Source organism: Hippopotamus amphibius, chromosome 2 (genome assembly GCF_030028045.1).
Source record: "Hippopotamus amphibius kiboko isolate mHipAmp2 chromosome 2, mHipAmp2.hap2, whole genome shotgun sequence".
In the NCBI taxonomy this organism is placed as follows: Eukaryota; Metazoa; Chordata; class Mammalia; order Artiodactyla; family Hippopotamidae; genus Hippopotamus; species Hippopotamus amphibius.
The window spans coordinates 177,666,231-177,686,091 of record NC_080187.1 but is presented as its reverse complement, the minus strand read 5'-3'; the positions used below and the strand labels follow the sequence as shown (position 1 = coordinate 177,686,091).

Here is a 19,861-nt window from a genome sequence, read left to right as displayed (position 1 = left end):
AGAAATTATTGTTTTCACCCAATATAGTCAAGTACTTCTCTGGTTTTATAGCATCTCTCCCGGCAAGGTGCGAGGTTATTCCTATTGAGAAAGAGATTCTTATCCCATCATACAAGCATTCAGAGTTGTTTCTCATGTTTACTCTTCTGTCTGGTCTCTAAATTAGATTTCTCTCTTACAGCCCCATTTCCTCCTCTTTAACGGTCTTTACTGAGGTCGTCATGTTGAATTTGTGACCCCACAATTATTTTTATAATTACAAACTGTGTTGTTAATAACAGCTGATTAGGATGTCCCTACCAGAGTCATCGGAGAGCAAAAATCTTTTTCAATTAGATTTACCCACAGTGAAGTCAAAAGCAGCAAGAGTAATTACTAAGAAAATCCACAAATCAATAAGTGCTCTCTTTTCAATTATGAATGTGCCTCCTTAGTTTCCTTCTCGCTGTGGTTTGTTTGTGGAGGGTATTATTAGTGTAATAGGCCCTCAATGTAACAACCCTATTAGTTCTGGGACAGAATTTGGGATGAGGCATGTGTACCTTGGCGCCCACCCAAAAGGTTGAATTACCTAGATGCCAGGAAGCTCTTATTAAAAGGTAATCTCACCCTGCCAAATGACATGATGGTGTGGGCCACAGGGGGAACATGACCCAGAAGCTGCAGTGTGTAGTGAAATTTGGGTGCTACTTTTAGTTTTGCGTAAAGTTGATGTTAGTCACTATCATAGAATATATTTTATAGCTGTGGTTAAATTCCCCATAGATCTACGTAATCTTCTTATGTAACTCATTTACCAGCCCATTCTCATTTATAAAAACAACACTATCCAAGGATGGTTGGTATTTGCAGTTGCTGTTTGTTTTCTGTTGGTATCCACCAGACTTGGCTAAAATTCAGGTAACCAATAGCTTAGCTATTTCCAGCTTGCTGTGGTCAATGCTGTGGAAATTATTACTGAGATAAATATACTTCTGCAGAGAACATGATGAGCGCTGGCTGGATTGCCCTGAGCTTTCATCAAACGCTGGCCAGAAAGAAATATGATGTGGGAACGTTCATAACTCAAATTGTTCTCCCGTCTTAGCGATATGGACTAAAGATGCAATTATGAATCATGACTTATGAGTTGAATTCAGGTCAGCAAAAGCTCGCTAATTCTTTCTCCTCCTAACCACAGCCTGTATCCTTTTCTTCTTTGGAACAGTATCTTAACTCCTGGGAGGGATTCAAGAAGAATAATGAGACATCTAGTAAGACTAAAATAATTTCACAGTTTGCTAGTACGCTACGAATAAGGAAACCTAGTCATCCTTTTTGAGGATAGCAAAGGTTCATCTTGATTTTTACTCTCTTTTTTATTCATGGGAGAGTCGTTTAAACTTGGGGATTTGTGATAGGTATTCTCATCATCTCTTCCGCAAATTAGCAAGCAAAAATGCACAGATCTCAAAAGATGAAATTGGAAATGCTAGTAGGGATGTTTCAATGCAATTTTCTCTGTTTTTAAAATTAGTCTAGTAAATAAAAAATTCCTCTACACATCCTCAAACTTCACTACTCCCAGGCGGCTATTACTGAAGCTATTGCTCATCTCTAAAGTGGAGAAATCTAAGGACATAGTCACTCACTGTAATCATTTTAGGAAGAAAAAGACCTTGGAGAGCTGATGGCATGTCTGAGTTATACGAAGAACCCCAGAAGATGACACAAGTGCTTTAGTGAAAGAAATTAAATTGATTAATGAAATTGATTTTTTAAATCTATTAATGTAGAGAAAAATTGGAAGATAAAGAAAAACTAACTTTAATGAGCTCTGTTCTTAAATTATCTTTTTATTTTCAATTTAACATTTTTTTGTGATGCTGAGAGATTCAGTGGAACCTAAGGAGCAGGCAGAAGAACCCGGAGAAGAGAGGTTTATGTTCAAATTGGAAACTTTTCATCGATGAATGAGGCAAAGGATTTAAAAGATAAACAGTAGGTGCCAGGTAACAGATTTATTGGAAGTAGACTAGATAGGTGTAACTTTGTTGTTTCTCTTTTCCTCTCTTCAAATCCACTCTCTGGACTCCTGGGTAAGTTCTTGGGCAGGTTCTATAGACTTTATTACTTCTTTTAAGACCAGGAACCATCTTGCCAATACTTTTCTTTAAAAATTCCATCTTTTGCGTCGTATAGAAACTCCAGATTTGTGTCCCGTTGATATTTGAGCCCTCCCGCACTCCTCCTGCAGTCGGACTGAGATTGGACTGCTCCTCAGTTAGCCAGCTCCTGTCCCCTCTAGGGTCCAGGATCCAGTCCAGATCCGTGATGACTGGGGGATGGGCACATCCAGTGGCAGTGGTGCAGCTGCCTTGTGGCATCAGGCCTTTTGAAGCAGTTCCACAATTGCTGCATCTTTCTCTTCTGAGGCTCTTTTGTAGCTTTCTTGGAGAGCCCCAGGCCAGAAGCATCCAGCTTCAGCTCTTTTCACTTGGCTTTACCACCTGTGCTGGCTGCTCCCTTCTGGCCGACCCCAAACCGCCCCCATCCCTCCCGCTCTGGTTGTGCGGGCCTCCTACTTCCCCCAGTCCCTGGGTTTCTGGTCTCTGCTCAGTCGTTTGCCTTTCCAGGCAGAGTTCCTTTCTGATGGCTGGCAGCTGGCTCATCTCTCCCTCTGCCCTGCACTGTCACTAGGCAAACATGTCCCTCACTACATTCCAGGGGACACTCGCAAGTTTCTGACTCGTTCATTAAAGCCCTCATTTGACTCCTGATGGGAAAGAACTCCCATCCCTTTCTCCCTGACAGTTTTCTCCAAATGAATTCTTTACCTGTCTTATCAGTGTGGAGGGATGGGGTGGGCTGAAGCTGCACCGGCTTCACAATGGTCCGATGGGCCCTCGTAGTTGGTCCAGCACCTCCCTTCAGGATGAGACAGTATTGGCATCCTCTGAATCATTTGCCTCTGGAACCTCTGATAAAATAGAGACAAAGGGGATCCCATTTTAATATCCTCAGATAACTAAAGTGGGCTGCAGGTATTTTATTTCTTTATTTTGATCCCTTTCTTTTGATGCCTATGTTTTATCCCTAGTTATTTCCTTTGACCTGGTCAGTCTGGGTTTCCCGGAGAGAGTTCGTGAGGATCACCAGTACTGATGGTGGTTTGTTGGTGCCCTTCCCACAGGTTCTGGGCAGTGAGGGAAGGAGCCACAGATGGCGGGTTGTGCCCGCACGGGCTCCCATCCAATCTCTCCTGCTGGGGAGCAGGGCTCCTGTCTGGCAGGGCTTGGGAAGCCACCCAGAACCATTCCTTCTACCCACTGAAGCACAACATAATGGCATTGGAAGATGAATGCTTCAGTAAGCAGTAAACACTGATTTCTGGCTACATTAATTTTTCATTTTGCTGCCTTGTGGCCATTTGAGGTGATAAGATGTATAACCAGATTATTATTCTCCTTTTAATGACTGAATATAAAAGAATTGTTCTCCCTCAGTGCTACATGGATTTGCACCTTCTTGATTTGGTATCTATCCAGAAGACAACAGCAAATTTTAAAGCATAAGAGAAATGTTAAAAGTTAACAGAACTGGCAAGAAAGCTTATGAATAATTAAGTCCATCTAGACGTCCTCGTAAGAAATCATTTACTTGGTCTTGGAATCCGTACACTAGTGAGTAGCAAAGAATGCACTTGCTGTACCAGCTCCTGGGTATTCAGCTCTTCACAGGAAGGATGATCAGTGAGAATGGAAAAGCAGAAAACTTCCCACACTAATTCTTTGCTCAAAATGATTTCATTTTATCCCATAGTTTCAACACGTCAGTAACACAATATGTTATGTTGCAACTGACTTTTGGAAAGTTTTCAACAAATATTAAGGCTTAGTCATTATTTCCTGAAGGTTCACTAAATTAGTAACATTACAGGCTAATGACTCAGTTTTGTTCTAATATCATTGTTCATATTCTTAATACACATAGACCGCGCCCTGTTATATAGCATTTAACGCAGGAACTTTCACAAGGGACAATTGTGGTTCTAATTCTATAACGTTGTTTAGTACTTTAAAATGGGAAAGTGGGAGGCTTCATATGATTTCTGTAATTAATTTTAAAATGGCATTTTATAAAATGCTGCTTGGATAAAGAATGTGTTTATATTGGGAAGTGGGGGGAAAAACCTTCATGTCTTTTACTCAGAGAGATTTTTATTTTCCAGTTTTATCATTAGGCTGCACCCAATCACGATTACTCAGCCAACGCTGAGACTCTCTTGCAAGGCTGCCCCAGCAGAATATTCCAGTTAAAAGACATGAGGTCTAGTGGAGAGCGTTGCTGTAAGAGCTTTGCTAGATCATAACCTTTCCCACATATACCTCACGCCCTTCCACACACACAGGCCCACACCAGCTCCGAACAATCTGAATTCCAAAACAAAACTGGGATCTAATTGCTGCTCTCCAGCTTGGCCTTTATCACCTTGGTCTAACCCCCCTTCATCTCTCAGTGGGACTAGATTGGCGTCAAGTGCCTCCTGATTGGTCCCCAGACCTGTCTACATAGAGCAGCTAGAAGATTTCTGTATTATTTCTCCTTAAAATCCCTCAGAAGCTGCTCACCTAGAAGAAAATCCCAACTCACAGACCCTGCCTGATCTAGCCCTGCCCCCTGCCACTTCATCTCTTGCCCCTTGGGCTCTCTGTGTTCTCACTCACACTGCCCTCCACCCAAGCTCTTCCCTACCTCAGGGCCTTTGCACATGTTGTCCCTCTACTTGGAATCCTCTTCCTCCAGATTTTGAACTCACGGGCTCCTCCTTTTCCCTTGGGGTTAACAAAAATGTCTCCCCCTCAGAGAAGCCTTTCTAGCCTCCAATCTAGAACCCTCCTCCTTCCCCAAGTTGTCTCAGTCTCCCTCTTTATTCCCTCAGCAGATGGCTCCCAATCAGTTATTATCCTCTTTGTCTCGTTGGATGCTTGCTCTGTGACACCAGGGACAGGGCATTCTTTGTTCATTGCTGAATCCCCAGTATGGAGAACAGTGCAAGCCCTATGGGCTCGGTAAATAGTTGTTACTCAGAGGGAAAGAGGGAAGGAGTGAATACGTGTAGCTGCTGTATGTATGGATGGATTTTTCCTATGTAAAATTATAGTTGATCTACAGGACTTCATATCTTGCCATGTCTTAATTACTTAAAATTACAGTCATGTTTTCTCATCAGTTTAATATGGTTGCAGTTGATTTGCAAAAGCTATATTTCTAGTCCCAAACCTAAGAGCCTGTGAAGGGTCATGTGAAATAATACACTTTCTTGCAGAGGAGCTTTGGGCTCTAACCCTAACCTAACAATATACATGGAGCTGAAATTCAACCAGAATGCTGAATTAAAATATCGAAAGATTTCATTTTGTTGGTAACTAGTGACTGCCATGACCATGGACCCGCAAGGGTCCTTCCCTCTTCCTTGGGAGGTCCCTGCGGGCACTGCTGGAGGGAGCCAGGACATCATGCCCGGCTGCCTGCAAGGTGGTGGAGCCCCCAGGAGGGCACTGGGACCCTAGTATGCCCATTTGTTGCCCATTTGACCCCCCTTGGCTGTAACCACCTGCTGGTGCTTCCTCACAGTCGCCCACATATGGCTACTTTGGGGAACTGCAGCCTCTGCAGTGTTTCTTTCCTATTAAGGTCGCCTGGCACGTATACCATTTCTGTTTAACACTCTTGTATTGCTTGATCTTTTACCTGCACCTTAAATAGGAACTTCCTATTTTCTGCAAATATTTATATCAGGTTTCCTTTCATTGTTGTGTGAGCAATCTCTCTCATGTAAAAAAGACTTGAAGTTCTCATCCTGTAGTTTCAATGTGATCTTTTCAGAAAATAATGTCATCATCACTATTACTGTTACTCTTTTCAAACTATAGTAACACTGTCTATAGTAATGATTCCCCTACTAGAGTAAGGATGAACTTGGTATTTAAAATCTAGTGATTTTAATATATAAGTTAATTTTTAAGAACTTAGCTGCCATGGTCAACTGAAAATCATGGGCAGTATGAATTGACACTCGGCTTTCTCTCTGCTGCTCTGTTGCATACTTTACGGTGTTTGCTGTGATGAATCTGAAATCACTCACTTCCTGGAAAAATAATTTGGGTGGGGAGAGCTGATCTTTAACTTTCACTTATTTGGGCTGGCATTTTTTTTTAACCTCTCTCTTCCTGGTCTCTCTAAATAATACAGGGTACGTTTCCTGATGGGTGGACGTCACGGAGAATTTAAGTTCCTGCCTCCCTCTGGCTATGCCCCTTGCTACGAAGCCTTACTTCCAAAAGAAAAGATGAGATTGGAGCCTGTCAAAGAGTATAAACGTGATGCTGAAGGTGTTCGAGATCTGTTGGGTACCACCCAGTTTCTCTCCCAGGCCTCTTTCATCCCGTGCCCCATAGACACCAGTCAGGTAGGTGCAAGCTGCCAACAGGAGGCAGCCCATGCAGAAGACGTAATAGGGTTAAATCCTCCTTGCTGCTTTGTCTTTGAACCATTTTTATCATAGATTCTACAGAATTGTTGTGATATTTGAACAACCATTATTCTTCTCGTTTCCACCACATGCAGCAAATTGAGCTCTTGAAGGATTTGCAACCGGTGAAAAAGTTAAGCACTTGCTGCGTGCAAGGCACTGCACTAGGTTCTGTGAGGCATAGGCAGAAGTGTGTCAGTACTCTCTGGGAATTCACAACCAAGTTGAAGAGATAAGAAGCAAATGTGTTATTTTTTTTTAAAGTCTGAATGTAATATGCAGAATGATCGTATGCACAGATAAATGCTAGAGACATCCTTTAGGCTAGAATGTTTCTAAAAATCTGTGCAGAGAGGGTGGCATTCAGTCAGGACCTTTAATAAACTCAAATGGGGAGGGGCACCAAGAGGTGAGGTACCAGGAATGGGATAAATAAGGGCTTGGAGGTAGAAACACAAAATAGGAACAGGTGGCAATGAGTATTCTCCTGTGGCCGGATGCTTGGAGGAGGAGGAGCAGGTAGGAGAAGAGTGGGAAGTAAAACTGAAAGCAACAGGGGAGAGCATAGAGGACTTGAAGGTGCTGGTAAGTGGACATTTTCTTTCCCTTCCCAGGGTCTCTGTTTTGAGAGGCACACGTTCACACGGTTATGACGAGGGGCATACAACAGCTTTCCAGTGTCTCCACCACACCAGTGCATTCACATCACTATTCTAGGTGTTTGTTAGAGAAAATAAAGCCACCTTGTCTCTGAGGCACTTGGGGTAATAGTTTGTAGAAATATGGCTCTTTTAACCTGTAGATGGCCTCTAGTGTGTATTTTCCCATAATATCTATATAACCCTATTACATTCAGCTCTGTGTGAGTGGTCATGCATCTGCTTCTTACCTCCTGTTGCTAATGATTGTGAATTCTCATTGACTGGAAATCACAGTGTCTCTCTGCCTGTGTCACAGAGCTTAGTACAGCACCAGGAAAGTAGTTGGAGTTGAGAACGTTGATGGGAAATGAGATAGGAGTTTGTGAGCCAGGGGTGATCCTAGGAATCGAATCATCTGCTCACTGTGTATTTTAGACAAGAAGTTTGAGGGCCAGAGAACTAAACTAGCTTTTCCATGGACTCAAGATGGTTAGTGTCCAAGCAGGGAAAGGTTGTACTCATGGGCATGATTCCTACTTCTCTGTGCTCCCTCCTTACCAAGTAATCAGAGACGCCTGTGTTACTCAGAAAGGCTTCCTGGAGGAAGCAAGACTCAAAGAGAGTTCAGAAGAATGAGGGGAAGTTTTGATGAGGGAGGAAAGGAGGTCTGGACCAGAGTGAGAAGAGTTTCTAAATATACAGAATTGAAGATTTGGAAAGAGTGGAGATATATCAACAAGCCAGAAGAATGTTCATGTCTGGACCCAAAGCTGAATTTGTATAGACCCTGGAATGAGGGAAGTGTTGATGGGAATCAAATAATAAGGACATTCTCATTGGAAAGGTGCAGTTTATTATTTTGAATGAGACCTTGCAATTTTTTAGAATATATCATTCTGTGAAATTCTTGTCTAAGGGGAAGTTAAATGCAAGATACTCACAAAGTCAACTCCATCCTGCCTGGGGCACATTAACCAGTTTGCAGATGAAGTATTGTTGACTAGATCCCTGTCCTTCAGTGCTACCTGTGTCCAGTGCTTGAAGTGCCCCCAGGCCCTTGCTGAGCACTGAGGGGGAGGAGCCCAGCTCCCAGCAGCCTTCCTCGGGGACTTCAGTCTCAGGCCCCGGACACCCAGGAGGCAGTTATCAAGCCAATGTTACTCTATCGCAGGTAGTCACTGATTGAGGTCACTGAAATTATGATGTGGGATTGTTTGTGGAGACTTCTTTCCACATTTCCCCCTTTTGCTGAAGCGTGTGGTTCCTCCACGTGGAAGTCCCTTTTCAGGCTGTGATTGACTAAGGAGCACTTAATTTTAACAGATTATATTAGTTAACCAATCAAACCCAAATATAGTTGTCATTGTTTGCTAATAATTTTCCCCATTTTGCTCCTGATCAAAACATCATGCCACTTAACTTTGACTTTTCAATGAGCTGGTTTTTTTTTAAAAGAGGGTCATTAGTTGAAAGGTAAATAGTGATTATGACACATAGTTAAATTATTTTATTGCTACTTTTCTCTGTGGTCTCCTTGTACATCACTGATTTGATATACTTTTTCTACAAAAAATATATATATGTTTTGTCCATGAGCTCCCCTCCTTGAAAATAATTGGAATTTTTGTAAATAGTGGAAACGCTAATAATTATTGTAATAGAGTGAGAGCTGTAGGAGCCAGGGATGTGATACAGAAGGGAAACAGGTCCAGCATGCAGGCCTCCTAAAGCAGGTGGCTATTTCTTAACCTCAGCTGATAGTTGCCAGGCAAAAGTGTGGGGCCAATGTCAGCAATCCTTCAACCAGTCAAGAGAAATTAGAAATCTGGATTTTTATATGAAATCTCTCATTTATTAGGCGCTATCAACTAATAATTGAAAATAGTAATAATTGTTTGTTGTTATTATTGTGGTAGTGGTAAAATAAAGTAAGAGGGGAAAGAAAGAGAAACTTGAGTCATGTTTGTGACCTCTGTGGAGAGAGATGAGCAAGGTACCAGGAGAACATACAGAAACTCTCCCTGAAGGTAACCACTTCCTAAAGGTGGTAAGGCATTTGAGCTAACTCCAGAAAGATAAATATTGAGGGAGTTTGTATTAAGACCCGGACAGCAGTTAAAGGGGTAAAAACAGATTTTACTTAGAAGTGATGGCAATAAGGGAAAAGGAACTCCAGTACAGAGCTTGGGTCAGTTCTGAATACAACACAAGCAAGTGGGATTTACAGTCAAGGAGCAGGTTTGGGGTGGGGGTGGGGGGGGCCTATCAGTGATGGAAAATTACTAAGAGGAACGTCATGGGTTGGGATGAATTCTTGCTAAACTGATCTAACAGCATTCTTACCGAAGGCAGGTCAAAGTGATCTGATATCACCTAGGGGAGGATGGTGGAGAAATTTGGTCAGACATAGCGGGTGATCAGATCTCAAGGGTGTGGATTGTTGCTAAACTGATTTAACAAGATTCTAGGTAAAATTGGGATCTTGAGGACAAAGCTCAAGGATCAAACCTAGGCAAAAATGGCTCAGAGGCACCAGCCTAGAGCTTGATCCAAGGAGAAAGTCTTCGTCATTTGCTATGTGGTATGGAGGAGGGATATACACATTATTTGTCTCATGGAGAGTACTAATGAGAATAGAGGTTGCATATGCAAGGGCACAGAACTATGAGACAGTGTGACCTTTAGGGAGAATCTCAAGAGGTTTAGAAAGGCTGTGTTTGGGAGCACCGTGGTGAGAGGACTGAAGAATGGCACTATACACTTGGTTAATACATTTAATCTGTGTCTCAGGAGTGTCAAGGGGCCCTTGGAGGTACTCAGGAGGAGAGTGTTTTGACGTGGTTGCGTTGTTGTGGGCTCATTACTCTGGCCACAGTGTGAAGAATAGATTGGTGGGGGGGTGGGGAGATCAATTGTGAAGCTCTTGCAATGGTCCAGGTAGAGAAATAATGAGGTTGAGTGATGTAGAGGAGGGGAACCTTCAGATAGATGCTTAGGAAATAAATATGTTGAATTTTGTGACTGATTAGGTGTGGTTGGTGGAGGAATGAAGGGTGGAGGGTATAATGCCAAGAGAAAAAGACACTAAGATGACTTTCAGGCTTGAGGCAATGGTGAGGCCATTCAGCAAAAAGAGAAAATAAAGATAAGACAAGAAAAAGGTTTTGAAGGAAAAATAATGAATTCATTTTTGAATAACATGCTAAGTTCACTTTGGTGGAAAAATTCTGCAGGTAGTTGAAATAGTGGGTCTGAACTTCAGGAGAGACCATGGCTGGAGGCTGGATGGTTGGGAGTGGCCATCTATAGGTGGATGAGAGAGCATAGAGGAAGGGGAGATATGGTCCAGAGGAAGCCAAGAGAGGAAGGAATCCCTAGAAGCAGCCCCTCATGGGTGACATGTAGTGAATTCAGCTGGGGCACACAAACCGTCTAGATTGTGATAGATTTCAATACAATTGATTCTTGTAGTTCTGACTTCTCACTTGTTCCTTTTCCTTTTAGGTTGTTTTACCACCACACCTAGAGAAGATCCGAGATAGGCTGGCGGAAAACATCCACGAGCTTTGGGGAATGAATAAAATAGAGCTTGGCTGGACTTTTGGCAAGGTATGTGTTTGAGTGGCCAGGCCAGAGGAAGTGTTCTTTACAGACTCAAATGAGAAAGAAGCATCACAAGCCTAAATCCACTGCTTCTTACTGACTCCCATCCCACTCTCACTGCATCCAGCATCCTTGCTCCAGAGTTCGTCGAACTGCAGTCAGGAGAGCTGGGGACACCAGCTCTGCACAGACAGACCCAGGAGTCCATCTCCTTCTTACTCCCAAAGGCTGGTGTTCCCTTCAGGGAATATCAAGTGTGGTCATCCCTCAGCTGCCTCCTTCGGAGCCCTCACATCTCCCTTTCTCTTCAGAAAACGCTGTTGTCTCTGCATGGCTGGTGAAGAGAGGCTGATTCGTTGTTGTGAATCGGAATTTGTTTAATGTGGTTTTCAGATGGATCACTAAGATTAATGGGCATTCAGAGGAGGAATCTCTTTCACTAGAAAACATTTTCCAAAGAGGACGTAAACTGACTTTGTTCTGTGACTTGTGAAAGGTCATGTCTGAAGGCAGAAGGATCCATAATTCTGAAGCTTCCTATACCCTGACGCTCTCAAATTATGCACGTTCCAGCTTGGTTACTGAAAGGGTCCCTGCACTCTAGCACTTATATATTGATATAGATCCATAAATATTCTCCTTATAAATGACCATCTCTCTGCTCTATGCTTTTATAACACCACAAACCTCTCCTTTGAGAGTGAATTACAATTGCGATTATAAATTTATTTCTAAGATGATCGTATTTCTACTCCATCAGACTTTATGCTTCATGGGGCTGGGGCTACCCCAGCTCACCATTGAACTCCTAAGGTCTAACTCACTGCCCACCACATAGTAGACATTCAACAATTGTTTGTGGAATGAATGAATGAATGAATCAGTTAGTGTCCGGATCTACACTACCCAATACAATAGCCATGGGCCATGTGGGGCTACTGAGCACTGAAAATGTGACTAGTCTGAGTGGAGATGTGCTGTGAGGATAAATTACACATTGGATTTTCAAGACGTCTATGAAAAATTAATATAAAATAGCTCAAATAATTTCTTATGTTAATTACTTGTTAACATGGTGCGGTTTCGGGTGTATTGGATTAAGTAAAATACATTAAAATTCATTTCACCTGGTTTTTTTGTTTGTTTTTTGTTTTGGTTTTGGTTTTGCTTTTCACATGTGGCTACTAGGAAATTTGAAATTACAAATGTGGTTCACACTGGGGGCTGACTTTGTTCCTATCGGACAGTGCTGGCCCAGATTCCGTAGTCCTTTATGTTCTGAAGAGTGCTACCCTGCGGTGGCACTGTGGTCCCATGAATTTTGGACAGGCAGGAGCATGGCTACCACGCATAAAATTGCTTCTTGGGAAAGTATGTTCTGAATGCAGACACTTGACTGGAAGCAATCCACGGAACACATGCCACTGGCAGCCTGGGGTCAGGGTGTATCATTTGTTAGAGGGAAGATCGTCTATTTGCCTATCAGCAGATGGCTGTCTTTGTCTTGCCTGATGTGAATCGCCTGGGCCATGTTTCAACGTGTGTCCTTTTCCGTTTTCCAAGGCAGTGCCAGGTGTCAAAACTTAAATTATATTCTTTCTTACGTTGTCACCTAGACACGGGATGACAACAAGAGACAACACCCCTGCCTTGTGGAGTTTTCAAAGCTGCCTGAAACTGAGAAGAATTATAACCTACAAATGTCAACTGAAACCTTAAAGTGAGTGTTTAATTGAATTGAATTTGGACTAAACAGTGAGTGGATGATTTAATGCCTTATAACTAAACTACAAACCTGTTGTCTCTTCCTTGAAAACATGATGCATTCTGACAGATTAGCAGGGATGGGATTATTCATCCACCAAAGGATTTAGCACAGTGAAGAACACATCTGCTGTTGTTGTTTAGCATATATAGTTCTTTAGAGAAATTTGCTATTTGGCAGGGACAGGGAAAAGGTAGGCAGAAAAAAAGAAGAGAAATTTAGAATCAAAGGACCAAGTGCCTCTTTTAGTTCATGTATAATCAAGCATAGAAGATAAGATATACAGCAGCTTCTAGGTCATGTTGAAATTGGACAACTTAACCTCTCTAAGTCTCCATGTTCTCGTCTACAAAATGAGGATAGTGATAGTTCTTATCTGTACATAATTGTTGTAATGGTTAGATGAGATGATAAATATTTTTTTAAAAAGAAAAAAAGATAAGGCATTTCTATAAATGAATGGGAAAACATGGTCTAATTCACTGAAATTCAATTTAAAAAATAACTTTTAGCTTCTGTGTGATCGCACCTGTGGTTTAAACCCTGATTCAGATCTTCATTTTTTAGCAAGTTTATATCTCCCTTTTTGAATTCCCGTTGGGCTTGTAGCTTGTGTTTTCTGCGTTGTGTTTCTCTGTTCTCTAGTTGGTGCAGAACATTTTAACACTGTGGTTTTGCTGTCACAGTGATGCTCTGTCAGGAGCCTTGTCTCATAGGCTCCCATATATGATGTCTTCCATCACACTGACCCTTCTTGAGGATGTGGCTTTTGTCCCTCATGGTGTCCAGCACAGCTCAAGACACTGTACAGGGAGCACACAGGAAATACTTGCTGACCTCTGGGTTTTTTGTTAGGATCCTGTCTGTCCCCTGGAATCAGAGAAGCAGGATACAATCCTAATGCAAATTTGTAAACTAGAAAATGTCTCCCGGAGGGGCTATTAATGAAATTCTTTTTTGTTGCATTCTTATGTGTGCAATCATCTAAATCAAGAGTTGGCAAACTAAGGCCCACAGGCCGATCTCACCTGCCACCTATTTTGGTAAAAAAGTTTTATTGTAACAAAGCCCAAGCTCTTGGGAGGTGAGTCAAAGGAGAAGCTGGGATGAGATGAGAGAGTAGCATTGACATATATATACTACCAAATATAAAATAGATAGCTAGTGGGAAGCTGCTGCATAACACAGGGAGAGAAATTCGATGATTGGTGACGACCTAGAGGGGTGGGATGGGGAGGGTGGGAGGGAGACTCAAGAGGGAGGGGATATGGAGATATATGTATAAATACAGCTGATTCTTTGTTGTACAGCAGAAACTGGCACACAGTGTGAAGCAATAATACTCCAATTAAAAAAAAAAACAAAAAAAACAAAGCCAGGCTCTTCAGTTGCGTATTGTCTATGGCTGTTTTTGCTCTGCAATGGCAGAAGTGAGTAGTTGTGTGATAACAGAGACGTAAGAACCACAAAGCCTAAAATATTCCCTAGCTCACCCTTTACAGAAAAAGTTTGGCAGTCTCTGGTCAAAACGAATGAATACTGTCTGTTTTTATCACTTCAGGTGCAGGTTAGGGTTCTCACTGACCTCCACCTTGCAGTGACCCTTGAATTCTCTCTCCGTTACATCACAGGACCCTCCTGGCCCTGGGGTGCCACATCGCTCATGTTAACCCGGCTGCTGAGGAGGATCTCAAGAAGGTCAAGTTGCCCAAAAAGTAGGTGATCTTTTAATGGTTGGGACTTTAATGCTTCTGTCTGAATTCTTAAGCTTGGAGGACAGGAGGCCCACGCATAGAGGCAGGTGATGGCCCCAGATACTCCTAGCACCAGCGCAGGATGGATCCTCTGGGTACCTAGACGGCACTGACTCCCCCAGACAGAAGCCGATTGAAGTACAATGTTTCCAGTGCTTCTGCCTGGACCTACACTACTGTCTACTATCACTAGTTTTGAGCCAGGAGATGCGGCACTCAGATGGATACGCTGTGCTGGTCTGTAAGAATAGCGGTTGGCACGAGAGCTTGAACACGGTCGGTAGCCACAGCAAAGATTCACTCCTCTGGCGCTGGGCCAGCCTTGTAAATCCCTTGCAGAAATGGGTGTCTCTGCCAAGATTTCATTTGACCCCTAAATCTGCATAATGTTCTTCTCTCCCTCTTGTCCATACATTCACCGAGTCATGTGTTGTCACACATTCAGGTGTGCGCTCGCTGGCACATCCCCTGGCTCACTTGCTCACCTGCCCATATGCCAGCCTTGGGTGCACACGCATTCACACCCAGGTGTCGTAATGACTTATGAGCCAAGGCAGTGCCAGCTCTTAATTGAATGCTTATCTTCCCCTTCCTCCCTGTGAAACTCCCAAGCTGCCAAGCTCCACTCCCAGAGGCAGCTCCCGGTGCCAAGAGCAGCACAGCTGAGAGGCAGCAGCTGGAGGGGCAGCTGAGTGATCAGCGCTCAGTGATCAACACATGTTGACTCTGCCCAAGGTCAGGCATCCCTAGAAGGTGGATGAGGGGCAGTATCATGCCTGCAGTAGACCTTGCATCTCACTCAGAGGTTCTCGGGTAGAGTAATGTTGGTCTGCAAGTCATCACATTCAGGTTCTGGCCTTGATCTGGGCAGTCAGTGGCCTTGGGGCCATGGGTGCCTCCGGATTCACATTCCAACATGACTATGGTCAGTTGCTCTCCTGTGAGTCACTCCACACTTGGCCCTGCTCCTCTCCATTCACACAGTGCATCTACCTGGACTCATACTGAGCTTTTCCCATCTTCCCATTATCTGTTAAATTATCTGTCAAATTACAGGTATTTGCAACTGTGACTCCTGGACTGGACAGCAAATCAGGAAGGTTACTTCAAGCTCACAAACTCTCTAATGTTATGATTTTTTTTTTAATTCTTAAAGTGAAGGTTTAGTTCTCTAAGACTGAGTGACCATTCTCTGCTGATTTATGAAAAATCATTTGGCTCAAGGTGGCGATACCCTTGCCAATGTGGTCATAACCTTTTGTGTTTTGGAAGTGAGACAAAGGAGCTTTGGGTGATGTTACACTGAATGTGCCCATCGTTTGTAGGACAGAGTAGTTTTCTTAGAAATAAGGATGGATTCGCACAGACGATCCACTTTCTCCAGCAGTTGCCTTCATCTGTGACACACGTTGGCAGAAAGGATGGTGGATTAGGGTCTTCTTCTAAGGACCCGAGATAGAGCTGCACTATCCGTTCTGCCAAAGATAGAATCTGTGACTGTAGCCTTATTTTCCTAGTGTTCTGACCCTGTGCTATTGGTCTAAAATCTGGAGCGGGGGAGTCATAGAGTTCTGTTCAAAATATATATTTTCCATTTACTTGTAGCTACATGATGTCCAATGGCTATAAGCCAGCCCCTTTGGATTTGTCTGATGTGAAGCTGTTACCTCCTCAAGAGATTTTAGTGGATAAGCTTGCAGAAAATGCACACAATGTTTGGGCAAAAGACAGAATAAAACAAGGATGGACCTATGGCATTCAACAGGTGAGGAGTGCTGGGTCAGGCCTGCTGGAGAAGCCAGAAGATGTGATCATCCAGCAGAATGCCATTTTGCTTTTGTGGGTCTGAGACTGGAAGACGGAGGTTGCCCTTGCACTCTGTTCCTCACACCTCAACGCATTCATTATTTATAAAATCATGGGACTGGATGAAATTTGTAACGGTCACATTGACATTAACTCTAGTTTCTCAGCAATGGATGGGCTTACCTTTCCTTTGTTAGTCTGGTTCACTTGTGATCATGTTGCCCTGTGTATATGGCCGCTGGCTGCATCTTCTCTTATTCCCCATCTTGCTGCCTGCCTCATGGAGAGCTGAGCTTTCATGCACTCTCCAAGGCCAAGGTAAGGCTCACACAAATCAACGTCGCAGCCCCACAGTATTTCTGGGATGGTCTCAAGTAGCCACCACTGAAGGGGGAAGAGCAGGGGAAGCTAGCCCAGCAGAGGGGCAGACCAGCCCGCCAAGAAGCCTATGCCCCCTTACTTCAGTCCACGGGACTAAGATTCCTGGGCAGAGTTCTTAGCTTATCCACAGGCAGCCTGAGAGCCTAGCAAGGAATTCAGTGGAGTTTAGAACCAGGGTTCAGTCCAAACCATCTGGCACACCTCTCACTCTGAAATGCCCCCCTCATCTCAGTAAGTACCTGGCTCAGTATTAGGGACGTTCAAGGACAGGTGTGTGCACACGTGTTCATTCATTCCTGAGCCTCCGAATCTGCACACGTCTGGATCCAGGAAGACCACAACTATGGAAACTGTGGCAGGGAAGGAAGTGGGGATTCAAAACAGCATGTAAGGTTATAAGGACTTCATGCCAATGTTTTTATTGTCTTCTCAGTCCCCACTAAGGAACCGAGGGGGATTCTCACACAAATACGTGCCTCCTACAGTAAAACGGCCCCACCGTGGCTCTGCCACCTTTTCAGACGTTTCTCTGTGAGCAGAGATGTCTCTCAGTTAAGAATCTGTTGTGAGGAGGCCATAGCAGTTTAAATCATGGCGTGATCTTTCACGTGGGAATAGTTATGCAAACCCCCGTCTGCCTCGCCTTGGTAATGGAGGTTTCTAACCAATTTCATGACACTGCATTTTATTGACAGGCTGGCATAATTAAAATGATGTTTTTACTGCTAGCTTTGAATGTTACTACAAATTTTCCATGTATACTCAATTTAATCCTGAAGTGGCAAATATGTACATTGGTAAATATCAAGGCTCTGGGAGAAGAGCTGGCAGACTCACCCGAGGAAGCCAGGACTGTTGCTGGGAGTGTGTGAGTGGGACGAGCTCTTTGGAAAGATGCGATGCATTTTCTCAGTGTCTCTTTTCTCCGGCTTCATATAGGATTTAAAGAACAAAAGAAATCCCCGGCTGGTTCCATACACGTTGCTGGATGAGCGTACCAAGAAGTCAAATAGGGACAGCCTTCGGGAAGCCGTGCGGACATTTATTGGTTATGGCTACAACATCGAACCCTCAGACCAAGAACTAGGTAATGAGTGGAGATTGTTCATTCCGGCCCCCGGTTCACTAAACAGGTCTTCTTCTGGAGGAATGCTAACTTTCAACAGGTCTAACTTGCACTACTAGAAATGCTGTTGGTGCTAGAGTGCTAAACTCAGTGGTGTATTTTAAAAAGTGGGGGGAAGGAGGGGAACCATGTTGATAAGAGAGCCATGTCCCATTGACAGATGTCTCTGTAATGAGCACGTCTGTGACCCAGTCCCACAAGGAATAAGTTATCCTCCAGCAGAGCTGAGCTTTTCAGGGTCACAAAACCAAGTTACCTTTACTTCTCTTGTTTTCCAAACTTGTGAATACCAGCTTACTTTGGGGCCAGGTAACATCATCTCTAAATTGAATTCTAGCACTGACTAAAATCACCAGCTTGTGAGTGTTTAACATGTCACTGCCATCTCATACCCCAGGGGATACCATGGGCTAGTGGGGCAGTAAAACGTGGTTAAGGGGATAGATGTGGAGAAAGACAGACTTGGGTTCCATCTTTGCTCTCCTTGGTTTGTTGGCTCTAAGACCTTGAACACATGAACCTCTCTGAGCCTCAATTTCTTCTTCAATAAAATGAAGACAGTAATACTGATTTCATAGGATTATCGTGAGAAAAAACTGAGATTCAGTTTCTACTGCAAAGCAGTCACTCCGTGAATGGTGGCTTGTATTGTTATTACGATATGGTGGTGGTAGTGGTGATTCTGTTATGAACAGAATGCTCTATTGGCTAGTAGATCTGTCATCAGCCTTTGTTGTTGAAAGTCTTTTGAGGAATGCTCACTAAATATTAAAACCTATGTCCTCTCTCTCCCTCCTGCACCCTCTGCTCCCTTTCCTTCTTGATAGCTGACCCAGCTGTGGAGAAAGTCAGCATAGACAAGATCCGCTTTTTCCGGGTAGAGCGTTCTTATGCAGTGAGATCTGGAAAGTGGTATTTTGAATTTGAGGTGGTGACCGGAGGAGACATGCGTGTCGGCTGGGCCAGGCCAGGCTGTCGGCCTGACGTTGAGCTGGGGGCCGATGACCAAGCCTTTGTGTTTGAAGGCAGCAGGGTGAGTCTGCCTGGTGTCAGCACATCCACAGTCCAGGTTTCCTGCTCCAAACATTTCCTCAGAAGTGAGAAGTGCTGCGTATCAGGTTCCCTGGCTTCAAAAGGGAGGAGCCACCACACTGGCTAATTTAGACCATAGAATGATCATCACCCGGTGTGTGTCCCTTTGCTCTTTGCTCTGGAGAAGGGGAGGGCTGCATACTCGTCCTTTCCATAGTCACCTCCGTATCCGCCTTGCCTCTGAACCCATGGCCCCCACTGCAGGGGAGGCTCACGGAACACCATGCAGCCAGTATGTGGGGAAATCTTTCCACTTTGTTTTAGAGGGATTTCGGCTTGTTTTCATAGCTGACTAGGTATTGAGAGATTCAGCCTGCCTTTTCTGATGAGCCTGTGTATCTTGGTTTCATTCATCTGTAGATAGACTACTTCTCCGTGTGAGTTGTCCATGGTAGAAAGGAAAGTGCCTTGTAGAAACCAGGTACCACTACCCAGTAGGCGAAATTACCCATGGGCTCATTTCTCCAGTGGCACAGAGGCCTCTAGGACCTCCATTTCTCTAAGTCTTCGCTCTTGTTTTCTAGGGCCAGCGTTGGCATCAAGGGAGTGGATACTTTGGACGCACCTGGCAGCCAGGAGATGTGGTTGGATGTATGATTAACCTGGATGATGCTTCAATGATCTTCACGCTGAATGGGGAGCTGCTGATCACCAGCAAAGGCTCTGAACTTGCCTTCGCAGACTACGAGATTGACAATGGTAAATCCACCAGCTTTCCCCACCATCCCTCCCCGCCCCCACCTCCACGAGATGAAGGGAAATCCAGGGAGTGGGGTGAGATCTTCTACCCCCTCTCTTAGGGCACACTCATCTTTGCAGATTTGAAACCCTGGTGGTGAAGACAAGCCCTTGTAGTATTATTTTTGAAGAATCAAGACAAATAATAGTGATAGTTGACATGTGCAGTGTAAATGTAAGTGAACTTTCAGAGAAACTGACCAAGAAGCTCTCCTCTAATCCCCTGCCCTGTGCCTTCGCATGGTAAGGTTCACCAGGTTTCCCGGTATCAGAAAGGAAATGCTAATTGCATGTGGACTAATATCCCTGGCAGGAGAGAAAAGTCAATGAATTAAAGAATTATCCTCTTATTCTGTTTTGAATTGTCAGTCTGAGTGATTGTGTAATTGAACTTGATGCTTTGATGAGAATCATTGAAACATGGAAGTTTGACCTAGCTGT

The 19,861-nt window shown here is 43.8% G+C and overlaps 1 protein-coding gene across 1 annotated transcript in view; it reads left to right on the top strand.

The window, feature by feature from the left end:
* The window catches only part of RYR3 (ryanodine receptor 3), a 361,967-nt gene that overhangs the window by 138,360 nt on the left and 203,746 nt on the right, over positions 1-19,861 (top strand). Inside the window, 8 exon segments of the mRNA XM_057721476.1 lie at positions 6,235-6,451; positions 10,660-10,764; positions 12,375-12,478; positions 14,155-14,238; positions 15,883-16,042; positions 17,404-17,584; positions 18,448-18,623; positions 19,207-19,381. Coding sequence (XP_057577459.1) covers positions 6,235-6,451; positions 10,660-10,764; positions 12,375-12,478; positions 14,155-14,238; positions 15,883-16,042; positions 17,404-17,584; positions 18,448-18,623; positions 19,207-19,381 — 1,202 coding nt within the window.